Below are 24609 nucleotides of genomic sequence, written 5' to 3'. Positions count from 1 at the left end.
TTCAAGGGCCTGAATCACATGGCACAGCAGCTGATTGTATAAACGGCTTTTATACAATCAGCTGATGCATCAGTGCAAAAAAACCCAAAAAAACTACACACTTCTGTGCAGACTCCTGTCCGACAGTTTAGCTGGCCGGGCGGTAAAAAGCCGGCCTCACCACTCGAATTATAGTGTCAGCTGATTCCGTCAGGTGACCGCATCAGCTGATCATCGCCAGGTCTGAGAGAGAGAAAAGAGAGAGAAAAGAGAGAGAAAATAGAGAGTAAAAAGAGTGAAAAGAAAGAGAAAAGAGAAGAGAGAGAGTGAGAGAAGAGAGAGAGAGAAGAGAGGAGAGAGAGAGAAGAGAGGAGAAGAGAGAGAGAGAAGAGAGAGAGGAGAGAGATAGAAAAAGAGAGAGAGAAAAAGGAGAGAAAAAGAGAAAAAGAGAAAGAGAGAGAAAAAGAGAGAGAAAAATAGAGATAGAGAAAAAGAGCGAGAGAGAAAAAGAGAGAGAGAAAAAGAGAGAGAGAAAAAGAGAGAGAGAGAAAAAAAAAAGAGAGAGAGAGAGGGTAATGCAGCCTCATTCCGTGAATGGCTCTGATTTTAGAGGTGTGTCCCGCGGCTCGCAGCTGATGTCCAGCTCCTCCCCTCAGTGCATAATTATATTAAATTATAATTATAAATAAATAATAATTATAATTTAAAATTAAAAATAAATTAAATTAAACTCTTTACCGGGACGGCCGAGACTCGAACTCGTGAACTAAGTCTCCTAAGGCAGTAGGCAGTAGCTCTATCCATTGAGCCACTGCCTCTAATGAAAATCATAGGAAGATTTGGTAAACTTGACCTCTGTATTGCACTTGAGAATCCAGAAGTAGATTATTCAGCTACAAGGATGGATGGAGGGATGGATGGATGGATGGATGGAGAGAGGGATGGATGGAGGGATGGAGGGATGGATGAATAGACGGAGGGATGGATAGAGAGATGGATGGAGGGATAGAGGGATGGATGGAGGGATGGATGGAGAGAGGGATGGAGGGAGGGATGAAGGGATGGATGAATGGATGGATGGAGGGATGGATGGATGGAGGGATGGCTGGATAGAGGGATGGATGGAGAGATAGAGAGATGGATGGAGGGATGAAGGGAGGGATGAATGGATGGATAGATGGAGGGAGGGATTGAGGGAGGGATGGAGGGATGGATGAATGGATGGAGGGATGCATGGAAGGAGGGATGGATGGATGGATAGAGGGCTGGATGGAGGGATGGAGGGAGGGATAGAGGGAGGGATAAATGGATGGAGGGAGGGATGGAGGGATGGATGGATGGAGGGATGGATGGATGGATAGAGGGATGGATGGATGGATGAAGGGATGGATGGAGGGATGGAGGGATGGAGGGAGGGATGAAGGGAGGGATGAATGGATGGCGGGAGGGATGGAGGGATGGATGGATGGATGGAGGGATGGATGGATGGAGGGATGGATGGATGGATGGATGAAGGGATGGATGGAGGGATAGAGGGATGGATGGAGGGATGGAGGCAGGGATGAAGGGAGGGATGAATGGATGGAGAGATGGAGGGATGGAGGGATGGATGGGAGGGCAAACACCGGCACTACCGCACTCATCACCACACACACGCAGGCACTACAACCCCCATCATCACCGCACACGCAGGTATTACCTCAGTGACGTCCCCGCTGGCAGTGCGGCTCACTTCAGTTGCTGCATGGATATGACACAGAGCGCTCGTGTTCTACAGCACTCCCTGTCAGCTTCATGCAGCAGAGCTGGATGCGTCGCGGGACCTCTGTGGATTACATCAGACTTGGAGGGGTATTTGGGGATTTTAATAAAATGGTGAAAGAGGGTGTTTTTTGTCTTTTATTCCAAATAAAGGATTTTTCCTTGTGTGTGTTTATTTACTTTCACTTACAGGTTAATCATGGAAGATATCTCGGGGAGACGCCTGCCATTATTATCAACTTATTACCCCGATTGCCACCGCACCACTGCAATTCGAGATGAGATGGGTAGAGTCCCGGGACTGTCACTTCTAATGGATGCAGCAATTCCGGGCAGCTGCTGGGTGATATTGTTAGGGTGGTGGGCTCCCCATAAAGTGGCACTCCCCATCCTGACAATACCAGCCTCCAGCCGTGTGACTTTATCCTGGCTGGTATCAAAATTGGGGGGAACCGCAGGTTTTTTTTTTTATTTATTTATTTATCTTACTGCACGATATAGACCCGCAGCTGTGATTGCTTACAGAGAGACAGCTGTCACTCATCGTGGGGGAGTGTCTGACTGCAACCAATCATGGGCGCCGGTGGGCGGGGAAAGCAGGGAATACCAGATTGATTAATGAGCGGCAGCCATTTTCAAAAGAGGAAAAGTCGCCGGAGATTTGTGACAGCCGTGCAGCGCGGCGCCCGTGATCGGTGAGTAGGAAAGAGAGAGGGATTGTGCTGGGGATGCAGTACGCATGCAGATACGCAATGTTCGTACATAGCCTTACTGTGAAAAGCCACGCTTTTGGTGATCGAACCGTTATCGAACGGTAACTCAAGCTGCCGAACTTGAAGCAAATCATTTGAGTTCGTCGAACAACTCGAACACTGCCCAAAATTACTCGGATTTGAAATTGGCGAACCGTTCGAATCGAACATCGCTCAACTAATCACCATTGGGCTTGGTTTGGGGATTCTTGTGTGTTACTCTGTCATTCTGTATGCAATTTTTGGCATTGATAGGTGTTTTCTCGTAGGGCGTCAGAGAGAGTCCATGTTGAGCAAGGGGCGCCAAAACTTCCATTGCTTCTAGGCTGCCAACCTCTGCCACAAGGCAATACCAGTTTAGGGCTACTTAGCATTTTTCCCATCAGTACTATACCCCTTGATGAGACATTTGTAGATTGGTGTATATCTTGCTTTTTAAAACACCCTTATATTGTGTGCAAAGGTTGTCCATTTTTCTTTTAATGCATAGATTTTTTATGAATAGGTACAGTATGAGTTACACTTTAATATCTTACTGAAATACACATTTAAGCCTTTAAACCCCTCAAATATAAGCACAATATTTTTTTTTCAGTAGGGGCTTCCCACAAAACAATCTGGTGGGTAGTATCAGATTGAGGAGCTGAGTCAACAGCAGCAGGATTTGGCTATAGGTAACTCATCATAACAAAGCCGTGTGACCCCCTTAGAAACCCTAATCAATTATGAGTGTAGAATCTAAGTGGTTAGGGGTTCTTTATGTTACAGAGTATCTAAACTCTTGCTAAAATGTTTTATTATTTATTCTCTTACTTACAAGCACACTGGTGGGGTCCAGGTCCTGAGACCCTAAAAAAACCCACTAAGAAGAAGTGAATAGCTTCTAAATAAGCGCCCACACAGAACGGAGTACAGATCCTGTAGAAAGCAAAGACTTTCCATGTTAACCATTCTCCACTCTATGTGTGCTCACTCCTGTCTCTGGACGTGGGCTCTTCTCAGGGGTTTTTGAGCGATTGGTGGGATTCTTTGGACCTCTACCCCACCAATCAGCTTGCGATTAAAACTATAAAAAAATAGCAAAACTTGCCTCCCGTAATTCAGGATAAGCCACCGGGGTAAATTCGGTGCATTTGAAGATTGTTAAATTTGTAATGTTTATGTATTAAGAATTAGTAAATCTGCCCCAATGTTTACGTGTCGCATAGGGCATGTGGAATCCATTATGTCTTTTTTTAAGTCTTTAAAAATTCAATTTAACTGGTATGTTAATACATTATTCTACCAAGTAAAGTAAGTGTTGAAAAGACAAGCAAAAACATATTATCATTAATTCGGCTGTGTGCCATTTTCTTCCCGAGCATAGTTCAAAAACAGACAACACGGAGGAAAAGAACAGACAGTATCCGCCTTTTGTAATAGACTAGCCAGCATGAATAATCTTTAATGTTCTCCCAAAATACTAATTGCTCCAATATGCTGTTAGGCAACTATTATTCTATTACCATCTGACAACTCAGAACAGTACTTGATAACAACTGCCAAAATTCCTTACTGTGATATTTCTGGCCATAAATTCTGGAACTTCATCATTTGTTGGGTTGATTACGATATAAAATGGCTTTTGTAGAGAGTGATGTTTCCCGTCAGTAACATATAATGTAAACTGATCTGCGGTTGGTTCTATACGCTGATGCCTTGACTGGACGTAGTTTATATTTTGGGATACAATGTCTTTCAGAGTAAAAGTATCTGGGTGAAATAAGTGAAATAAGAAAAAGTTAGTTGTAACGAATTACATAAACTAATCATGAAAGAACTCTGGACTTTATTCAAGTCATCATTTAAAATAAAAATCTGTTGATTGGATATTGTGTTACTGTCAAGTGGATACATGGCCATGAATAAACAGAAGCCCTTGGGAAGCAAAAATTAGAAATGCAATAGAGATAGGCTACGTCCATGCATGACCACAGGCAAGCCAGTTATCTCCTCGGCACCTCAAGTTCTATAAGCTAGACTGCGGGCTATTTCTGTTCTTGCTTTTTAATACCATCTGCTGTGTATACATACTTTTGCTATCAGAGATACAAAAAAAATAAAAATCTAGCTTCCAACATTTCAGTTTTGACAGATATTTTGCATAATGTGCCATGTTTAAAGAAGGTGACAGCATTTCTGGAAAGATAACAAAATTCCATTGTAGCTTTCTAAAATAATGCCACATGCTGTGTAAAGTCTATTCTGGGAACAATAAGATATGTAAAATTATGGCGAACATTTAAGAAGGAACTGTGCATATTAAAGATCGACTTCTATTTGTTTAGTGACTGCTCCTTATCAGCCGTGAGCAGGGATGGGCAGCCTCCTTTACTCGGGCTGTGAAGGCTAGATGGCTAAGTATTGTGCGTAATAGGATACGGCAGGTTCCCTGTCCCGCGACATGATTTCTAATTCAATTAAACTTGCTTTAATTACTCACCAATACTTATTCCCATGTTACTTTTCTCAAACCCCGGAGATGGGAGAATATTCTCAATGTAGCCATATCGAGGAGGAGATACAAGTACAAACTGCAAAGAATTGTCTTCTGTGTCAGGATCAGTGGCGTGTAAATGACGTACAGTAATTGTACATGATTTACCTTCATCCACAGTAAATATGTCATCTGTGGAAGAAAATAAATTAATAATTACAAGCAATGATTTAAGATAAAAAGGGTTGTCCAATACTTTACATTGATGTCCTATCCTTAAAGCGTAACCGTTATTTTAATTTTTATTTCATAAATCAATAGTATACATGCAAATAAGTACCTTTGTAATATATCTTATTAGAGAAATTCACTTTTTTCTCTGACCAGAATTAATCAGTCATTATAAAAGATAGAAAGAGGAGCTCTGCCTATAGCTCCTCCCTCCTCCTATTGTCATATAATCTCATCAGTACCAACTGCCATCTCCTATCACAGTAATGGGAAAGTTTTCACTGAATACAGATTTTACCTAAGAATTGAGAATTTTGATAATGACCGATCGGGTTTGAAGGAAAAACAACAAAAACTTGGTTCTTGCAGATGCTGATCCCCATATACGTCTAAAATTGTGGTAGAAGGGATAGGGGGATTGAAGCAAGTACGTTATACTTAGTCTCCCACATAGCTGTAATGCTACTTCCAGGGCCACTCATTAACCTCATACATATGCACTGCTTCCCCCACCCACTGGCAGTCCAATGTCTATAATTGGTTGCAGTTAGATATGCCCCCACCCTGTGTGACAGTGTGTCTGACTGCAACAAATCAGAAGCGCTCTGTGTGCATCTCTATTATTGTAAATATGAATAAATAAATAAATAAAAAAATTTGCGTAGGGTCCCACCATATTATGATGCCCAGCACAGATAAAGCAAAGCATATGGCTACAGGCTGCACCCACCCAGCCTTGTGCTTACCTTGGCATGGTATCACAATAAGAGGGACCACATGCGGCTTCTTTAAAAAAATATTTAAATAAATAGTCTTAAAAAATTGTGTGCATTCCCCCCCAGTTTTGATACCCAGCCATAAAAAAGCCGACACTTTCATATTCATCACATGCACTATGTTGTGCACACGCTGCAGCTGGCAATAAGAGATAGTCTGCAAGAGGGACATGCTGGAAATCTGATTGGAAAAGTGAGGAAATTGGTTATTGCCGCCAGAACCCCTAAAATTGATTCCATCTTGAAGAGACGTGCTGGGAAAGGGGCAATTGTCGATCAAGCTACTCAGTGGGGCAGCACTTATTAAGTGATTGAGCGATTGCTTGAACTAAAACCATTTCTTATAGATATGGAGAACCCTCAGGTAACCCTAAATGACGGTCAATGGACACAGGTGCCTTAATTGATTAAATTGCTTAATCACCCATTTACCGTTACTAAAAAATTACAAGCTGAGGATTTAACTCCTGGCATTTTCATAAGGGAGTGGAAGAACTTGCTATTTTGCCTGTCCCAAAGAGCAGTTTTAATCGCAGATTGCATTTCTGCTTCAATGAAACGGAGAGAGACACAGCTATTGGGAAATAAAATTCTTCTGGCCACTGTTTATGTGGACCCAAGTCATCGTATACTGCTTGATGATCAACAGCTTACTAAAGAAAAAGAAGCTCTGACTGAGGTAGCAGTTAGGATGAGTGGCCTACAGGACTGCCAGGCGCAAGAGGACTTGGGTCCTGACAGTGCTACTGCTGCCATATCTTCATCCTCATCAGATAAATAACACCACGCTCTCGCCAGTACCCAAAGTTCGCTGCCTCGGAGTGACCTTTGACTCTGCCTTATCCTTCATACCACACATCCAGTCCCTCACCACCTCCTGCCGTCTTCAACTCAAAAATATTTCCAGAATCCGCCCTTTCCTCAATTTGCAATCTACTAAAATGCTAGTGCATGCCCTCATAATCTCCCGCCTCGACTACTGTAACATCCTCCTCTGTGGCCTCCCTGCCAACACGCTCGCCCCTCTCCAGTCCATCCTTAACTCTGCTGCCCGACTTATCCACCTCTCTCCTCAATACCACCCCGCTTCTCCCCTCTGCATGTCCCTCCACTGGCTTCCAATCTTCCACCGTATCCAATTCAAACTTCTAACACTGACCTACAAAGCTGTGCATAATCTTTCCCCTCCGTACATCTCCGAACTACTCTCCCACTACACTCCAACACGTCACCTCCGGTCCTCCCAAGATCTCCTCCTCTCCTCCTCTCTCATTCGCTCCTCACGCAACCGACTCCAAGACTTCTCCCGAGCATCCCCAGTCTCCTGGAACTCGCTGCCTCAACACGTCAGACTATCCCCTACCCTTGCAAACTTCAAACGGAACCTGAAAACTCATCTGTTCAGAAATGCCTACAATCTACAATGAACTCGCTGCCGCCCGACCACCGTGCGGAGCTGCCGCCCGACCACCGTGCGGAGCTGCCGCCCGACCACCGTGCGGAGCCGCCGCCTGACCTACACCCCACCTATTGTCTCCTCCCCATAATCCTATAGAATGTAAGCCCGCAAGGGTAGGGCCCTCTTCCCTCTGTACTAGTCTGTCTACTGTAACTTGTATACGTATTTTGTATGTAACCCCCTTCTCATGTACAGCACCATGGAATTAATGGTGCTCTATAAATAAATAATAATAATAATAATAATAATGAGGAGTTTACTGTATTTTTCGGACCATAAGACGCACTTTTTTACCCCAAATGTTGGGGGAAAGTTGGGGGTGCGTCTTATGGTCTGACTATAAGGCTGCGGCCGGGAATAAGGGTGCTGCGGTGGAGCGGGTCATCGGAGGCTCAAGCAGGCAGCAGCAGCACCTGCCGTGATCACGTGGGCCCGCTCATTACATATGCACGCCCATCCTCCCGCCCATTTTTCAGCGCAGAAGCCGGCGCTGACAGGTGGGCGGGAGGACGAGCGGGGATGCGCACATAGTAAATTGCCGGTCCGCATGATCACCCCTGACAATTACAGCCTGGAGTGATCATGTGCCGCTGTATTCACTGCCCCCCACGCGTCATCATCAGCGCAGGGTGCAGTGAATCAGTGTACTCACCCATCCCCGTGTGTGGAGCCGTCCCCCTGCAGCACGTGATGTCTTCCTGTCTGTGCCGGTCAGCTGATCTGTGCTGATCAGCTGATCGGCACAGACAGGAAGACATTGCGATGCTGCAGGGGAGCGGCTCCACACACACAGGTCAGTGGCGCAGAGAGGAAGATGATCGGTGCTGCAGGGAGTGAGGAAAAGGTGAGTATAAACGTTTATTTTTTTTTCTCTGTCCTATATGATACAGGCCATATACCAGGATGGTATATGAGCACGATGGGGGCATATAGCAGGATGGGAGTATATGAGCAGGATGGATGGGGGGTATATGAACAGGATGGGGGTATATGAACAGGATGGGGGTATATGAACAGGATGGGGTATATGAACAGGATGGGAGTATATAAACAGGATGGATGGGGGAATATTAGCAGGATGGATGGGGGTATATCAATAGAATGGGGGTATATGAACAGGATGGGGTATATGAACAGGATGGGAGTATATGAGCAGGATGGATGGGGGAATATGAGCAGGATGGATGGGGGGTATATCAATAGGATGGGGGTATATGAACAGGATGGGGTATATGAACAGGATGGGAGTATATGAGCAGGATGGATGGTGGAATATGAACAGGATGGATGGGGGTATATCAATAGGATAGGGGTATATGAGCAGGATGGGGGTATATGAGCAGGATGGGGGTTTATAGCAGGATCATCTACAAGGCAGGAGGATCATTACCAGGATGGGGTACCTTAGTAGAGAATTTGGGGACATTACCCCCATAACAGTGTCAGCAGCAGATCCTCGCCCCATAACAGTGTGTCATGACCACATTTTTTTGCTTAAAGTTTTATTTTCCTATTTTCCTCCTCTAAAACCAGGGTGCGTCTTATAGTCCGGTGCGTCTTATAGTCCGAAAAATATGAAGTATTTGGGGGACATGGAGCAGTCAAAGCATTGCTGCAAGGAAAAAGATTTCACTCCGTCTCCTATAGCAAGCATATTGACCATATTTCACCAAAATGTTCACTTGCTCTCAAAATAATAGAAAAATTCATCCGTTCATCAAAACTGACTGTGTATGAGGCAATTCCTTTATACCCTGAAATTGTTATAGATGTTACCCATGTGGTTACGGCTTTGCCTCCAATCCAAGTTAAGGTGGCTTTACACGCTAAAGCGATCTTGTTGGGGTCACGGAATTTGTGACGCGCATCCGGCCGCTTTAGCGATGACGTTGTGTGTGACACCTATCAGCGATTTTGAATCGTCGCAAAAACGTTCAAAATCACTCATCGGTGACATGCCCCCCTATTCCCAATTATCATTGCTGCTGCAGTAACGATGTTGTTTGTCGTTCCTGCGGCAGCACACATCGGTATGTGTGACGCCGCTGGAACGACAAACATCTCCTTACCTGCGTCCACCGGAAAATGAGGAAGGAAGGAGGTGGGCGGCATGTTCCGGCCGCTCATCTCCTCCTCTCCTTTTCTATTGGGTGGCGGTTCAGTGACGCTGCTGTGACGTCGCTGTGACGCTGAACGAACCGCCCCCTTATAAAGGAGGCGGTTCGCCAGTCACAGCGACGTCGCTGCACAGGTATGTGCATGTGACGCTGCCGTAGCGATAATGTTCGCTACGGCAGCAATCACCACATATCCTTACAACGACGGGGGTGGGTGCTATCGTGCTCGACATCGCTAGCAATTGCTAGCGATGTCGCAGCGTGCAAAGCGGCCCTTAGTGTAGAGAGGTTGTTCTCTAGCCTTAAAATTATTAGGTCAGATTTGAGGTAATCTATGAAGGAGGATCTGATGGAGGCAATTCTATTTCTTAGAACAGATTCATAGACTGCACAAATGTTATTTAGTATGTTTTTGTTGAAAACTGTTTTTTGCCACTTACATAGTTTATTACATAGTGTTATATATATATATATATTTATATATATATATACTGTGTATATATATTTATATATATATATACTGTGTGTATATATATATATATATACTGTGTATATATATATATATGTGTAATCTATATTACTTAGTGTATTACATATTTCCAATTTATTACAGTTTTTTGTGTTCTAAAGTTGTATTACAATAAATATATTTTATATTCTAAATATCTTGATTATTGTATCATAAAAATGATTAAATGTCTGATGTTCACATTGTACTACAATAAATTTTTCACTTAAATATAAGCAATATATGTGGGAGTTATAGTTGGAGTCGTGGAGTCGGTGCAAGGGAAATTGAGGAGTCGGAGTCGCAGGTTGGGCTTACCGACTCCACAGCCCTGCTTTTAGGGGCACTTTGCACACTACGACATCGCAGGTGCAATGTCGGTGGGGTCAAATTGAAAGTGACGCACATCCGGCGTCGCAGGCGATATCGTAGTGTGTAAAGCCTTTTTGATACGATTAACAAGCACAAAATCGTCGTAATCGTATCATCGGTGTAGCGTCGGTCATTTCCATAATTTGGAAATGACTGATGTTACGATGTTGTTACTCGTTCCAACGCATCACACATCGCTGTGTGTGAAGCCGCGGGAGCGAGGAACATCTCCTACCTGCGTCATGCGGCTCACGCCAGCTATGCGGAAGGAAGGAGTTGGGCGGGATGTTTACGTCCCGCTCATCTCCACCCCTCCGCTTCTATTGGCCGCCTGCCGTGTGACGTCGCTATGATGCCGCACGACCCGCCCCCTTAATAAGGAGGCGGGTTGCCGGCCAGAGCGACGTCGCAGGGCAGGTGAGTGCATGTGAACCTGGCGTAGCGATAATGTTCGCTACACCAGCTATCACCATGATTATTATTATTATTATTATTATTTATTTATAGAGCACCATTAATTTCATGGTGCTGTACATGAGAAGGGGGTTACATACAAAATACGTATACAAGTTACAGTAGACAGACTAGTACAGAGGGAAGAGGGCCCTACCCTTGCGGGCTTACATTCTATAGGATTATGGGGAGGAGACAATAGGTGGGGTGTAGGTCAGGCGGCAGCTCCGCACGGTGGTCGGGCGGCAGCTCCGCACGGTGGTCGGGCGGCAGCTCCGCACGGTGGTCGGGCGGCAGCTCCGCACGGTGGTCGGGCGGCAGCTCCGCACGGTGGTCGGGCGGCAGCTGCGCACGGTGGTCGGGCGGCAGCTGCGCACGGTGGTCGGGCGGCAGCTGCGCACGGTGGTCGGGCAGCAGCGAGTTCATGATATCGCAGCTGCGACGGGGGCGGGGACTATCGCGCTTGGCATCGCAAGCATCAGCTTGCAATGTCGTAGTGTGCAAAGTGCCCCTTACAATCCGGGTTTGCCCATCTTTAGTCATCAACATTAGAGCAGTGTGGGATAAGTCTTCAATATCAGATCAGTTGGAGTGTGACACCCGGCATCCCCGTCAATCAGTTGTTCTTGATGCCAATAGTGACCAGATGTGATGAGTTATGAAGAAAAACTACACAGCTCTCTCAATTGTATACTATCCTTAACGGGGAACTGCGAATCCGCCCCTATTCAAATAAATAGGCATGAATGTGCAATATCTGGCTGTCACCACTAAACAGTTATTAGGCTGTGTAATTCCACTCTGCAACTGAGAACATCTGGTCACCGGAGGCACAAAGAAAGCTGATCACCAGGGGTGCTGGACCATCAATATAAAGTACTGAACAGCCGCTTTAAATAAAAGGATTTTTGATGGTAGTGTTTTAGGAACTAACCAGTTTTTCCACTGTTTTGGACTTAGGTGATCTTAAGCTATATGAGTAATTTTAAAGCACAACTTTTCAAGCAGCTCAGATTCCAGTAAACCTTCTGTAGAGTTGTCCTTTTTCCCCTTTCAATACTAAGCATGTTTTTATTTTTTCCAGTACACTCCCTGACAGAATTTCTGTCACTTATCCATGTTATGTAAATAAAAACTTATAACCTGACTTTAAATTCATCCATTGGTTTTATAAATTACTCTTTTGAAAGCTGAAACCCTCCCAAATTTGGTTTAGGTTATGAAAATTAAGTTGCTGCAAAGCTGAAATATTGATCATTTAATGAACACAGAAAGGTCAGATTTTGGCAAGACAGAAGTTTTGTCGCCTTGTCATTGTTAGTGTTCCGGGATTTCCAGTTTGCTGACATTGGAGCTTGCCCTTTGTTAACATGGAGTTTTATGTTCTGTTGCCCTACTTCCTGTTCATCTGTTTAAAAGCCCGCTCCTAAGCCTAGTCTAGTTGCTTGAGTATACTGCTTTCTGTCTACTCCTGCCCTGCTGCTCTCATTTCCTTGTTGTTATTTTGGATCCTGGTGAATCACCTAACACCGGCCGTGGACTCCACCTGGTCTCATTGAGCTGTGCCCTCGCTGGTCCGGGACTCTGTCTGCCGTCTCTGGTAGGCGTTTGTGCCCGGTCCCTTCCAGTACTTCCGTCCACCCTAGGACCCGTGTTCCACATCCAGTATGGACATTTTTGGACTATAACCTGTTGCCCTTTCGTGTCCCGGCTGAGGTGCATTTAGGCCTTCTGGGGTGATCGCCAGACAGCCACTGTATAGGGGTTCGCTCCTGGTGGCCTCCCTGGGGGAGTCCGGTGCGCGGTCCTGGGAATTCCCCTTTGCTCCGAACCTGGCAGATATTTACTGTGTTTATGTTCTTTCCTGTGTACATATTGTTGGTTGCATATTATAAAACTTCTTTGCACCAAGAACCCATCTCTGGTTGTCATTGCCCTAACGCAATCGAAATCCTCAGTTCATACAATAGTATTACAGTCATATAATGCACTCAATCCTAGTTTACATCCTCACCTGTGTTCACTAAATGATCGGTTAATTAGAGGGTGTGTATAAAAAGAAACCAGCACCCCAGACCTTCACTTGAACTGCAACTTGACCTCTGACAGCATGCCAAAAATCCACCCTGTTACCAAAGCCTTGGTTATTAATAGGCTGAAGACAAGATCCACTGCACAGGTGGCTGGCACCTTTAATGTGTCTCAGTGTCAAGTACAAAGAATTAAAAAAAGATTTGAAGAAACTGGAGATGTTTTTGACAAGCCTAGGTCTGGCAGACCCTGCAAGACAACTGCTCAGGAGAAACGTTTGTTCGTTAGAAAATCCAAACCCAGCCCCTCTTCCACTGCAGCAGAGCTCCAACAGGCCTGGTCACCTCGAGTCTCTGTGTCAACTAGAACAGTTTATATGATTCTGTCTCGAAATGGCCTCCATGGTCAAATCAGTGTCCAGAAGACAGCAATAAACAAAAGGCAATTAAAAAACTGTGTTGCATTTGCCAAGTCCCACAGCCTGCTAAACAGATGGATGCTGGAAAAGTGGCAGAAGGTGTATTTCTCTGATGAATCTTCAGTTGAATTACACCACAGCTGCCGCAAATACTGCAGGAGACCTCCTGGAGCCTGTATGGATCCAAAATACACCCAGAAAACAGATAGGTTTGGTGGTGGAAAGATCATGGTCTGGGGTTACATTCAGTATGAGGGTGTGCGAAACATTTGCAAGGTGGAAGGCAATATCAAGAGCCTAAAATATCAAGATGTATTAGCTACCTCTTAAATTCCCAATCATAAAAAGGGTCAAATTCTGTAGCAGGATGGTGCTCCATCTCATACATCCATCTCTACAACAAAGTTCCTCCTGGCAAAGAAGAGCAAGGTGCTCAATGACTGGCCAGCCCAGTCACCAGAAATGAACATCATTGAACATGTTTGGGGTAGGATGAAAGAGGAAGCTTGGAAGACAAAAGCAAAGAATCTAGATGAACTCTGGAAGGCATGTAAAGGTGGTGTCACACACAGCGACGACGACAACGATGTCGCTGCTACGTCACCATTTTCTGTGACGTTGCAGCGACGTCCCATCGCTGTCGCTGTGTGTGACATCCAGCAACGAGCTGGCCCCTGCTGTGAGGTCGCCGCTCGTTGCTGAATGTCCAGCTTCATTTTTTGGTCGTCGCTCTCCTGCTGTGACGCACAGATCGCTGTGTGTGACAGCGAGAGAGCGACGAAATGAAGCGAGCAGGGAGCAGGAGCTGGCATCTGGAAGCTGCGGTAAGCTGTAACCAAGGTAAACATCGGGTAACCAAGGTGGTTACCCGATATTTACCTTCGTTACCAGCCTCCGCTGCTCTCACGCTGCCAGCGCTGGCTCCTGCTCTCTGCACATGTAGCTGCAGTACACATCGTGTAATTAACCCGATGTGTACTGTAGCTAGGAGAGCAAGGAGCCAGTGCTAAGCAGTGTGCGCGGCTCCCTGCTCTCTGCACATGTAGCTGCAGTACACATCGTGTAATTAACCCAATGTGTACTGTAGCTAGGAGAGCAGGGAGCCAGCGCTCAGTGTGCGCGGCTCCCTGCTCTCTGCACATGTTGCAGAACAGCGATGCGTGTCGTTATGATCGCTGCTTCGGCTGCTGTGTTTGACAGCTAAGCAGCGATCATAACAGCGACTTACAAGGTCGCTGCTACGTCACAGAAAATGGTGACGTAACAGCGACGTCGTTGTCGCTGTCGTTTAGTGTGACCCCAGCTTAAAGGTCCAGTCACACTAAGCAACTTACCAGCGATCCCAACAACGATAGGGATCGTTGGTAAGTTGCTAGGAGGTTGCTGGTGAGATGTCACACTGCGACGCTCCAGCGATCCCACCAGCAACCTGACCTGGCAGGGATCGCTGGAGCGTCGCTACACAAGTTGCTGGTGAGCTCACCAGCAACCAGTGACAAGCCCCCAGCGCCGCGTGGAAGATGCTGCGCTTGGTAACTAAGGTAAATATCGGGTAACCAACCCGATATTTACCTTGGTTACCACCGCACGGAGCTACACGTGCAGAGAGCAGGGAGCAGCGCACACTGAGCGCTGGCTCCTTGCTCTCCTAGTTACAGCACACATCGGGTTAATTACCCAATGTGTGCTGCAGCTAAATGTGCACAGAGCAGGGAGCAGCGCACAATGCTTAGCGCTGGCTCCTTGCTCTCCTAGTTACAGCATACATTGGGTTAATTAACCCGATGTGTGCTGCAGCTACATGTGCACAGAGCAGGGAGCAGCGCACAATGCTTAGCGCTGGCTCCTTGCTCTCCTAGTTACAGCACACATCGGGTTAATTATCCCGATGTGTGCTGCAGCTACATGTGCACAGAGCAGGAGCCGGCACTGACAGTGAGAGCGGAGGAGGCTGGTAACAAAGGTAAATATCGGGTAACCAAGGACAGGGCTTCTTGGTTACCCGATGTTTACATTGGTTACCAGCCTCCGCAGAAGCCGGCTCCTGCTGCCTGCACATTTAGTTGTTGCTGTCTCGCTGTCACACACAGCGATCTGTGCTTCACAGCGGGACAGCAACAACTAAAAAATGGCCCAGGACATTCAGCAACAACCAACGACCTCACAGCAGGGGCCAGGTTGTTGCTGGATGTCACACACAGCAACATCGCTAGCAACATCGCTGTTACGTCACAAAAGTTGTTCGTTAGCAGCGATGTTGCTAGCGATGTTGCTTAGTGTGACGGGGCCTTTAGACTGCATTCTTTGCTATTCCTGATGACTTCATCAATAAATTGTATGAATCATTGTTGAACCACAGCCCTTCAAGCTCATGGAAGTCACACAAAATATTAAATATGGTGCTAATAGCACCACAACTTCATTCACCAATGTTATGCAACATACAGTATCTTTGTATTAGAAGTTAATTATTTGTTTGAATTTCACATTACTTTCTGTGGGCGACAAAACTTTTGTATTGCCAAAATCTGACCTTTCTGTGTTCACTAAATGATCAATATTTCAGCTTTGCAGCAACTTTATTTTCATAACCTAAACCAAATTTGGTAGGGTTTCATCTTTCAAAAGAGTAATTTATAAAATCAATGGATGAATTTAACGTCAGGTTATAAGCTTTTATTTACATAACATGGATAAGCGACAGAACGTCTGTCAGGGAGTGTACATATAGGTAAAGCTTTTTTCTTATTCAATTATTCAAATTATTTTTGAGTCTTTTTTTGAAACATTGGGCTTTATTTTCATATATCTTTTGTTTTTGTATTTAGATATTTTATAATGAATTATGGAGTTGGAGACTGTTTCATTTAGCAGTTACTTTCTTTTTAATAACATTGTATTTTACTTATTCTTTTATTGTACACTTTGCTTTCCTCAAAAGTCATTTAAACATTACAATATATTTTTAATTGCTGATTATCCCTGTAACTAGGGTAGGTATATTAGCCTAGTTAAAGGGGGAAAATAGTCTCTGGACATAATGCTACTGTCTAAGTACACATACTAGATGCTACCAAAGGAGTTGAACTGCTGAAATGATAGTCCTGATTCTGAAAAATAAAGTCCTGCTCCAATAACTGATTTTACAGGTGCACAGATAACAGCAATGTGATTAGCCTGACAAAAAAATCTAAGTTACAGAACAGAATATAGCACCTGACTGTTGTGACGCCCTGGCACCGCCAGGTGGTCACAGAGAAACAGTACACCCCACACAATACCATCCCACATCAGGTACCATCTGCCACAAAACCCTAGCCCCCCCCTCAGGGTAGGAAGGACATGCCAGCGGGCAGGATTAGGCGGATTGGGAGCGCCCACCTAGGGGTCTTGAGGATCCAGGGGAGGGAACCAGTTAGTTCAAGTTGGAGTTCAAGTAAAGTGGAAGTGCAAGTTCGAGTGGAGACAAGTCTGAGCCTAGTGAAGGGTAACCAGGGTAGTGGCCCTGGTCTACTGGCTAGGTGGCAAGCAGTGGACTGTGTCCAAAGGCGACGGGAGTCCGGTCGCGGGAAATCCAAAGTGGACCGGGGCAGGGTTGGAGTCCGCCGGTACCGACAGCGGAGATCCAGTCCAGAAACTGTGCACAAGCGGGGTACCTGGACCCTAGTTCGAAGACGGTTGCAAGCCCCTTCTCTAATAACCAGGCCAGGGACAAGGTTCCAGACGTTGTTCCAGTGTGTGAGCCCAGATAGAGCGAAACGGCAGCTCAACGCGGGGGTTAGGGTATCCTCAACAACCCATTGAGATCCCACGGGTCAGTTTTCGCGGGCACATCTCCTAACCAAAACAGAACTGTTAGAAGACTTTCCCGTTACACACGAGGTTGTCCAAAGGAGAAGAAAAGTACATAGTGCCGGAGGAAGGGACATTGGAACACCAGCTGGGTGTGGGACCTGTATACACCCGGACATGGCAGACGGCCACTGACACCTTGGTTTACCAGCGGACTTGTGTGCATTCATTTAATCGTGAGTACACCAACACTCCCCGGTCCGGCCCGTCGCACCACCACCGGCAGCCATCGCCACCCGTGTTCTGGACACTGAGCCTCGGGGCATAAGACCCCTATCCACGAAGGGGTTAAACACCCAGCTGCCACTCCAGCAGCGGTGGTACTACATTTTTACCACACACCGTGGGTGGCATCACAAACTATTTACAACAATCTTCTGCACGTATTTCATTCCCCTTTTTATTTAAGTGTCCGCACGACCCCCGGGTCCGGAGACCCCTCAAGCCACTGCGGATCCGGATCCGAGCAGCCCGGCTGCTGACATGGGAGTGGCACACTGTGCTGTACATCTGTGGTGCTAGTTGTCAACCAGTTAAGGGATATTTTAATTTTATATTGCTATTGCATATTACTGAGATATGTCCTATCAGGGTTATCCAGAATTAGAAAAACAATGCCACACTTAGGGGCACATTGCACACTACAACATCGCAGGTGCGATGTCGGTGGGGTCAAATTGAAAGTGACGCACATCCGGCGTCGCACGCGATATCGTAGTGTGTTTTGCCCTTTTGATACGATTAACGAGCGCAAAATCGTTATAATCGTATCATCGGTGTAGCGTTGGTCATTTCCATAATTTGGAAATGACCGGTGTTACGATGTTGTTCCTTGTTCCAGCGGCATCACACATCGCTGTGTGTGAAGCCGCAGGAGCGAGGAACATCTCCTACCTGCGTCATGCGGCTCACGCCAGCTATGCGGAAGGAAGGAGTTGGGCGGGATGTTTACGTCCCGCTCATCTCCGCCCCTCCGCTTCTATTAGCCGCCTGCCATGTGACGTCGCTATGATGCCGCACGACCCGCCCCCTTAATAAAGAGGCGGGTTGCCGGCCAGAGCGACGTCGCAAGGCAGGTGAGTGCATGTGAAGCTGCCGTAGCGATAATGTTCGCTACGGCAGCTATCACAAGATATCGCAGCTGCGACGGGGGCGGGGACTATCGCGCTCGGCATCGCAAGCATCGGCTTGCGATGTCGTAGTGTGCAAAGTGCCCCTTAGCCTGTGTGCCCACAATGAGCTTTTATCATATTTTTGATGCTGCGTATTTTTCACTGCACATAAAATGCAGTGTTTTACAGTTCTAGCAAAGTGGTTGGGATTTCTAGAAATCTCATGTCCACTGTGTTTCTTTTTTACGCTACCTAAACTTACATAAAGAGTGTTTTTTCTAATCTGCAGCATGTCAAGTGCCAGTAAACTGAGTTTTTTGTGTGGAATTTCCACATAGACTTGCATTAAATGCAGAAAATTTGCAGGTAAAAAAAACCCTCAAATTTGTTTTTAGTGCATTTACACAGTGCACAACACATCAAAAACGCATGTAGTTTGCACCTAAGTATGTCAATACCAGGAAACTTCAAAGCAGCTTTATTTAGCGTTAAATACTTAACAGACAAAATGCAGAGTTAAAAACGCACACAAAAACGCATGAAAAAATGCATGTAAACTAAGGTTCAAAATTCTGCTGCATCAAAAACTCGCCAGAAGTGGCTGTCACAACACGGTGCTGCGGGATTGGAGCAATAAAAGGCGTGTTCTGATCTTGTTTTATCCAGGTAGCCAGAGAGCTGTGCGCTCCTGAAGATTGTATGTTGGGACCAGTGGTATGCACTCCCCACTAATCCAAATTGAGCAATATAATAATAGTTATTCACTTATATAGTGCCATTAATTTGATAGCGCTTTATATACATTGGCAACTCTGTCCCCTTTGGGACTCACAATCTAAAGTCTATATCAGTAGGTCTTTCGAGTGTGGGAGGAAACCACATGAAACCCACACAAACACAGGGAGAACATACAAACTCCTTGCAGATGTTCTTCTAGGTGGCATTTGAACCCAGGACCCCAGTGCTGCAAGACTTCAGTGCTAACCACTGAGCCGCCAGCAGGCCGGCAGAGGCAACTTTGCCTCTTTTCAAGTAAAAATGCAGGGGCAGGCTTGCAGGATCTAAAGCATACAAAAAGTTATCAGCATATGTTATTTAACCAGGTAACCAGCCAGTTTGAGACTATTCGGTGGCCTCTGACCTAGGCAATGATCAGTACACCATAACACTAAAAATCCCATTGTTTTTATGAATATAGAGAATATTTACTAAGCAGTAAATTGTAAATATGCTTGTTTTTACAACCCCTTTAACAAATAATGAATCTTACCTATTGTAATTAATGGTGATTGGTTATCCACAGGAAAAACGGTAATATTTAGGTCATATACGGGAAAAGAGTCATGATTAGGTACTAGTGCTTTATGGGGTCCATTAGAGCAACATCTGTTGACATCAGCATCCAACTCTGCATCCGAAATAACAAGGGTTATAATATCATAGAAAGGCTTTAATCCAATTTCTCCACCTGTAAGATAAAGCATGAGCCATGTATAATGGTATAATTGGCATGTTGAAAATACCTAATATTGCTGAATCAGAATATAGCTATTTAACCACCATAACTCATTTCATATCCAACTAAATCCCATATAGGTACAACTTTGCTTGATGTGATTCAGATATCTGCTAGACCCTAATGACTACTGTATATTTACTATGTTTTACTTACATATGCAATATTTAGGAGCATATAAAATAGGAATAAGGAATTAAGGAAAAGAACATGGTAAAGCAAAAGGAGTGAGGGTGCTCTATTATCAATTTGGTCTTTTGTAATATATTTTATTGGGAGCTTTGCGCCCTTACTTCACACCCTAAATCAAGACCTATCTAAATAACATTGACATATTGTTCTCATAGTGAGTTCATACTGGTATGCTTGTAGATCACAGCTCCGTCAAGAACATCTTTCTGAGAGAACCGGTCAATGGTGACTCCATTCTTCTGAACAATACCCCAGCGAGGCTGTCGTGCAATCATGAACATCAGCTTTGCATCATCACTGTCCACATCAACAGCATAGATGTAGTCGGTAGAAAGAAGCACATCCTCTCCCTCCTGACAGTATATTGTTGGTAAGAGGTTGTCCTTCATTACCGGTGGCTCATCATTTACTGGTAAAACCTGCAAACCAAAAAATTAAATGTTGGGTTATTCAGCCATTTTATCCATTTTTGGCATTAGCAAAACTATATTGCATAATAACTAGTATAAAGAGTGCATGTTTGGCACTGCTTGATACTCGATCAAGCAACACAGTGTTCGAGATGCTTGGTATCAAGCGAGTGATTGTAATGCTCAATTTCCTGGCCAACATGTTCTCTAATTTTTCCAGAAGTCCCTAACCAAAGAACAGGGTGGGTCCTACTGTTCAGGGGTTCTGGAAAAATGTTCTCATTTCCAATTGACTTCCAATATGCTTGTTATTTGAATCGAGTCCAACCTGTTCGATTCGAGTACTGAAGACTCCAGCATTTTAGTGCTGACTTATCAATAGTAATAACCTCCTTGTAGTATATTGTACTGTAACTGAGAGAATTAATTAACTATAGAATATTGTGGTCAATACATCAAAGTGTTTAAGACAGAAATTTGCAAAACACTTTGAATAGTAGCAAAAGTTTTACAATTTTTGGCGTTTCCACACTAGTTTGAAGCAGCTCTGCCAAAATGGGCAGAGCTTTGGAGGGTAAGAGTTACATAATGCTTTGTTATTTATCTCTTTTTGACTTCTATATACATTTTGTTTTCAAGTCACAGAAATGAGCTCAGACCCCTGACCTGGTAAAAACTTTTGTATATGTATAAGTTAGGAAAGTTAATGGAGGATGAATTTACTCAAGACATATGTCACGCTCCCCGGGTCCTCACCCCCGTTCCCCGGCTCACCTGCCACGCTCTCCGCTCCCCAGTCACCGGATTCCGTCCGTCCCAGGGCTCCGGGCCCCCGATCCCGGCGCCCGACAGCTTCCCTGGACCTGGCCGGCTCCCCTGCGTCCTCCTCGCAGCCTCCTTCCCTGGCTTCTGGCACCCGGGCGGCGCGCATGCGCATTAGGGCGCGCGCGCGGTCACTGACCCTTTCTTAAAGGGCCAGCGTCCATTAACAGGAAATGAGGTTGCACAGGTACAGGGTATATAGGGGGTCATTGTCCAAGGGGGCGGGGCCTGATCTTCGTGTTCCCTGAGCTAGGAGTCAGGTCTCTTGGTGTTTATGTGCCTGTACTCACCTATCTGTCTTTGTAGAGCCGTACCTGCCTCGCCATCCAGTCTGCCGTGTCCTGATCCCCGCACGCTGTCCGTCTGCCATCTGACAGTCCGTACCATCCCGGATCCCTGCGGTGACCCGTCATCTTGCTCCAGAGGTTCCGGACCCCGCCTGATATCACCTCGGCCTCCGAACCTGAGCTACGTCACCAAGACCACCTTCTGTGACTCCGTGGTCCCTGGGACTCCTCCGCTGCCTTCTCTTGCACGGACTGTTCTACTGCCCATCAGTGCTTCAGCTGCCGGACTCCCTACCACCATCTCCGAGAGTTCGGTCCAGTGGATCCACCTCCTGGGTCTGCCCGACCGCCCGGCCGTGACAGTAAGATCAGGCCATGGATCCCGCTGCAGCACTAATGGCTCTGCAAGAGGAACTCCAACGCCAGCGTGAAGTCCAGACCCGCATGCTGCAATTCATGACCTCCGTGGACACCCGCCTGTACACATTACAAGCATCAATGACGCCTGCGGCACCCAGGTCCCCCGCCAGGCAAGCCATGGCCCCCGCACCAGTGGCAACCTCGTCAGATGCTTCCCGACTCAGTTTGGCGTCACCTCCTCGTTATGCTGGAGATCCCAAGACCTGCAGGGGCTTCATAAATCAATGTTCCCTTCATTTCACGCAGCTGCCACATCTGTTCGCCTCCGACCAAGCCAAGGTCGCCTTTATAATGTCCCACCTAGAGGGCGAGGCGCTGGCGTGGATGAACCCCTTGTGGGAGAAGGAGGACCCCATGACCAAGGATCTTCAACAGTTCCTGCAGGCATTCCGCAGCACCTTTGACGAGCCGGGACGCGCTTCTGCCTCTGCTTCATCACTCCTCCGCCTACGTCAAGGAACACTGACGGTGGGCCAATACGCCATCCGTTTTCGCACTTTGGCTTCAGAACTCGGGTGGAATAATGAGGCCCTAACAGCCGCCTTCTGGGAGGGACTCTCGAGTCGCATCAAGGATGAGTTGGCGGGTCGGGACGTGCCCTCCACCCTAGATGCCCTGATTGCCCTAGCAACTCGTGTGGACATACGTTTTCAGGAGCGCTCCAAAGAGCTATCTCGTGAGAGACGCCCGTTACGGCATTCATCTCCTCCTCAGAAGCCCTCCGTACCTCAGTCATCAACAGCTGGGAGTCCCGTCCACGAGCCCATGCAGATTGACCGAGTGCGTCAGTCTGCACAACGTAGAGCAGAGCGGCTTGCCCAGGGTCTCTGCTTTTACTGCGGTGAGGGCACACACCTCCTCCGTTCCTGTCCGGAAAGGCCGGGAAACTCCAAAGCCTAGGGTTGGTAGGAGAGGCCACCCTAGGTGCTGGGACTCTCTCTGATCCGGTCACATGGACCGTGCAAGTGACAACGGGAGAGACGCGGTTCACGGCTGAGGCCTATCTTGATTCCGGGGCAGCAGGCAATTTCATCCAGCAAGCCACCGTGGACAAATACCAGGTGCCTGTTATCCCACTCAACAAGCCCCTGGTGATTGCCTCTGTGGATGGGAGACCCCTTTCTGACACCATCTCCTGGACCACCAGGCCGGTTGAACTGCGCATCGGTGCTCTTCACACCGAGAACATCGCCTTCTACGTCCTTCCGCACATGTCCCATCAGATCCTGCTGGGCCTTCCATGGTTACGGACTCACGAACCATCAGTCAGCTGGGGCACTGGCGAAATCACCCGCTGGGGTGCTTCGTGTCATGAGAGATGCCTAAAATCCACACAACCCATCCGACGACCTCCGGTTCCTGAGAACCTACCGGGGCTGCCCTTGGCTTATTGGTCCTTTGCTGATGTCTTTGATAAAAAAGAATCCGAGGTACTGCCGCCACATCGCCCCTACGATTGTGCCATCGACCTGCTCCCTGGAACAACGCCACCACGAGGACGGATATATCCTTTATCTCCAGCCGAAACAAGGGCTATGTCGACTTACATCTCAGAGAGCCTGGCTAGGGGATTCATTCGGAGATCCTCCTCTCCTGCTGGAGCAGGTTTCTTCTTTGTCAAGAAAAAAGAGGGCGATTTACGTCCCTGCATCGACTACCGGGGTCTGAATCAGATCACTGTTAAGAACAAGTACCCTCTGCCGCTCATCCCCGAATTGTTTGACCGGCTTAGAGGAGCTCGTCTGTTCACCAAGCTGGATCTTCGGGGTGCTTACAATCTGGTGCGCATCCGCTCTGGTGACGAATGGAAGACCGCGTTTAATACGCGCGATGGACATTATGAGTACTGCGTGATGCCCTTCGGCCTGTGTAACGCCCCTGCCGTCTTCCAAGAACTGGTGAACGACGTGTTCCGAGACCTCCTCTACACCTGTGTGGTAGTATATCTAGATGACATCCTTGTCTTCTCTCCGGACCTCCCAACCCACAGAGAGCACGTACAGCTGGTTCTACGACGACTAAGAGAGAACCGTCTGTACGCAAAGTATGAGAAGTGTGTCTTTGAGCAGTCTTCTCTCCCCTTTCTGGGGTACATCATCTCTGAGACTGGACTGCAGATGGATCCCAAGAAGGTCTCCGCCATTCTCAACTGGCCTCCCCCTTCTGGACTGAAGGCAATCCAACGCTTCCTGGGATTCGCCAACTACTACCGCCAATTCGTCCCTCACTTCTCTGCTCTGACTGCTCCGCTTTCCGCTTTGACTAAGAAAGAGGCAAATCCAAAGGACTGGTCGCCTGCGGCCGACGCCGCGTTTGGCTCTTTGAAGCGGGCTTTTGCTTCCTCGCCTGTACTTCACCGTCCGGAGTTGAACCGCCAGTTCACCTTGGAGGTGGATGCCTCCTCCTCAGGAGCCGGAGCAGTGCTCATGCAGAAGTCCTCCTCCGGGAAGATGGTGACTTGCGGATTCTTCTCCAAGGGCTTCTCAGCGCCTGAACGCAACTATACCATCGGGGACCGAGAGCTCTTGGCAGTCAAACTGGCACTGGAGGAATGGCGCTACCTCCTGGAAGGTGCAGTGTATCCCGTGATCATCTACACGGACCACAAGAACCTAGAATACCTGCGGTCCGCTCAGCGACTGAACCCACGGCAAGCCAGGTGGTC

General features: G+C 46.8%; 1 protein-coding gene across 1 annotated transcript in view; it reads right to left on the bottom strand.

The window, feature by feature from the left end:
* The window catches only part of FREM1 (FRAS1 related extracellular matrix 1), a 289664-nt gene that overhangs the window by 161132 nt on the left and 103923 nt on the right, over window positions 1–24609 (bottom strand). Inside the window, exons 16-19 of the mRNA XM_075316948.1 lie at window positions 20172–20424; window positions 19568–19765; window positions 4975–5160; window positions 4048–4244 (exon numbers count right to left, since the gene is read on the bottom strand). Coding sequence (XP_075173063.1) covers window positions 4048–4244; window positions 4975–5160; window positions 19568–19765; window positions 20172–20424 — 834 coding nt within the window. The remainder of the gene's footprint in view (window positions 1–4047; window positions 4245–4974; window positions 5161–19567; window positions 19766–20171; window positions 20425–24609) is intronic.

The sequence above is a fragment of the Anomaloglossus baeobatrachus genome, chromosome 1 (genome assembly GCF_048569485.1).
Source record: "Anomaloglossus baeobatrachus isolate aAnoBae1 chromosome 1, aAnoBae1.hap1, whole genome shotgun sequence".
Taxonomy (NCBI): domain Eukaryota; kingdom Metazoa; phylum Chordata; class Amphibia; order Anura; family Aromobatidae; genus Anomaloglossus; species Anomaloglossus baeobatrachus.
The sequence above is the reverse complement of the archived record's forward strand: the minus strand, read 5'-3'. Positions and strand labels throughout refer to the sequence as shown.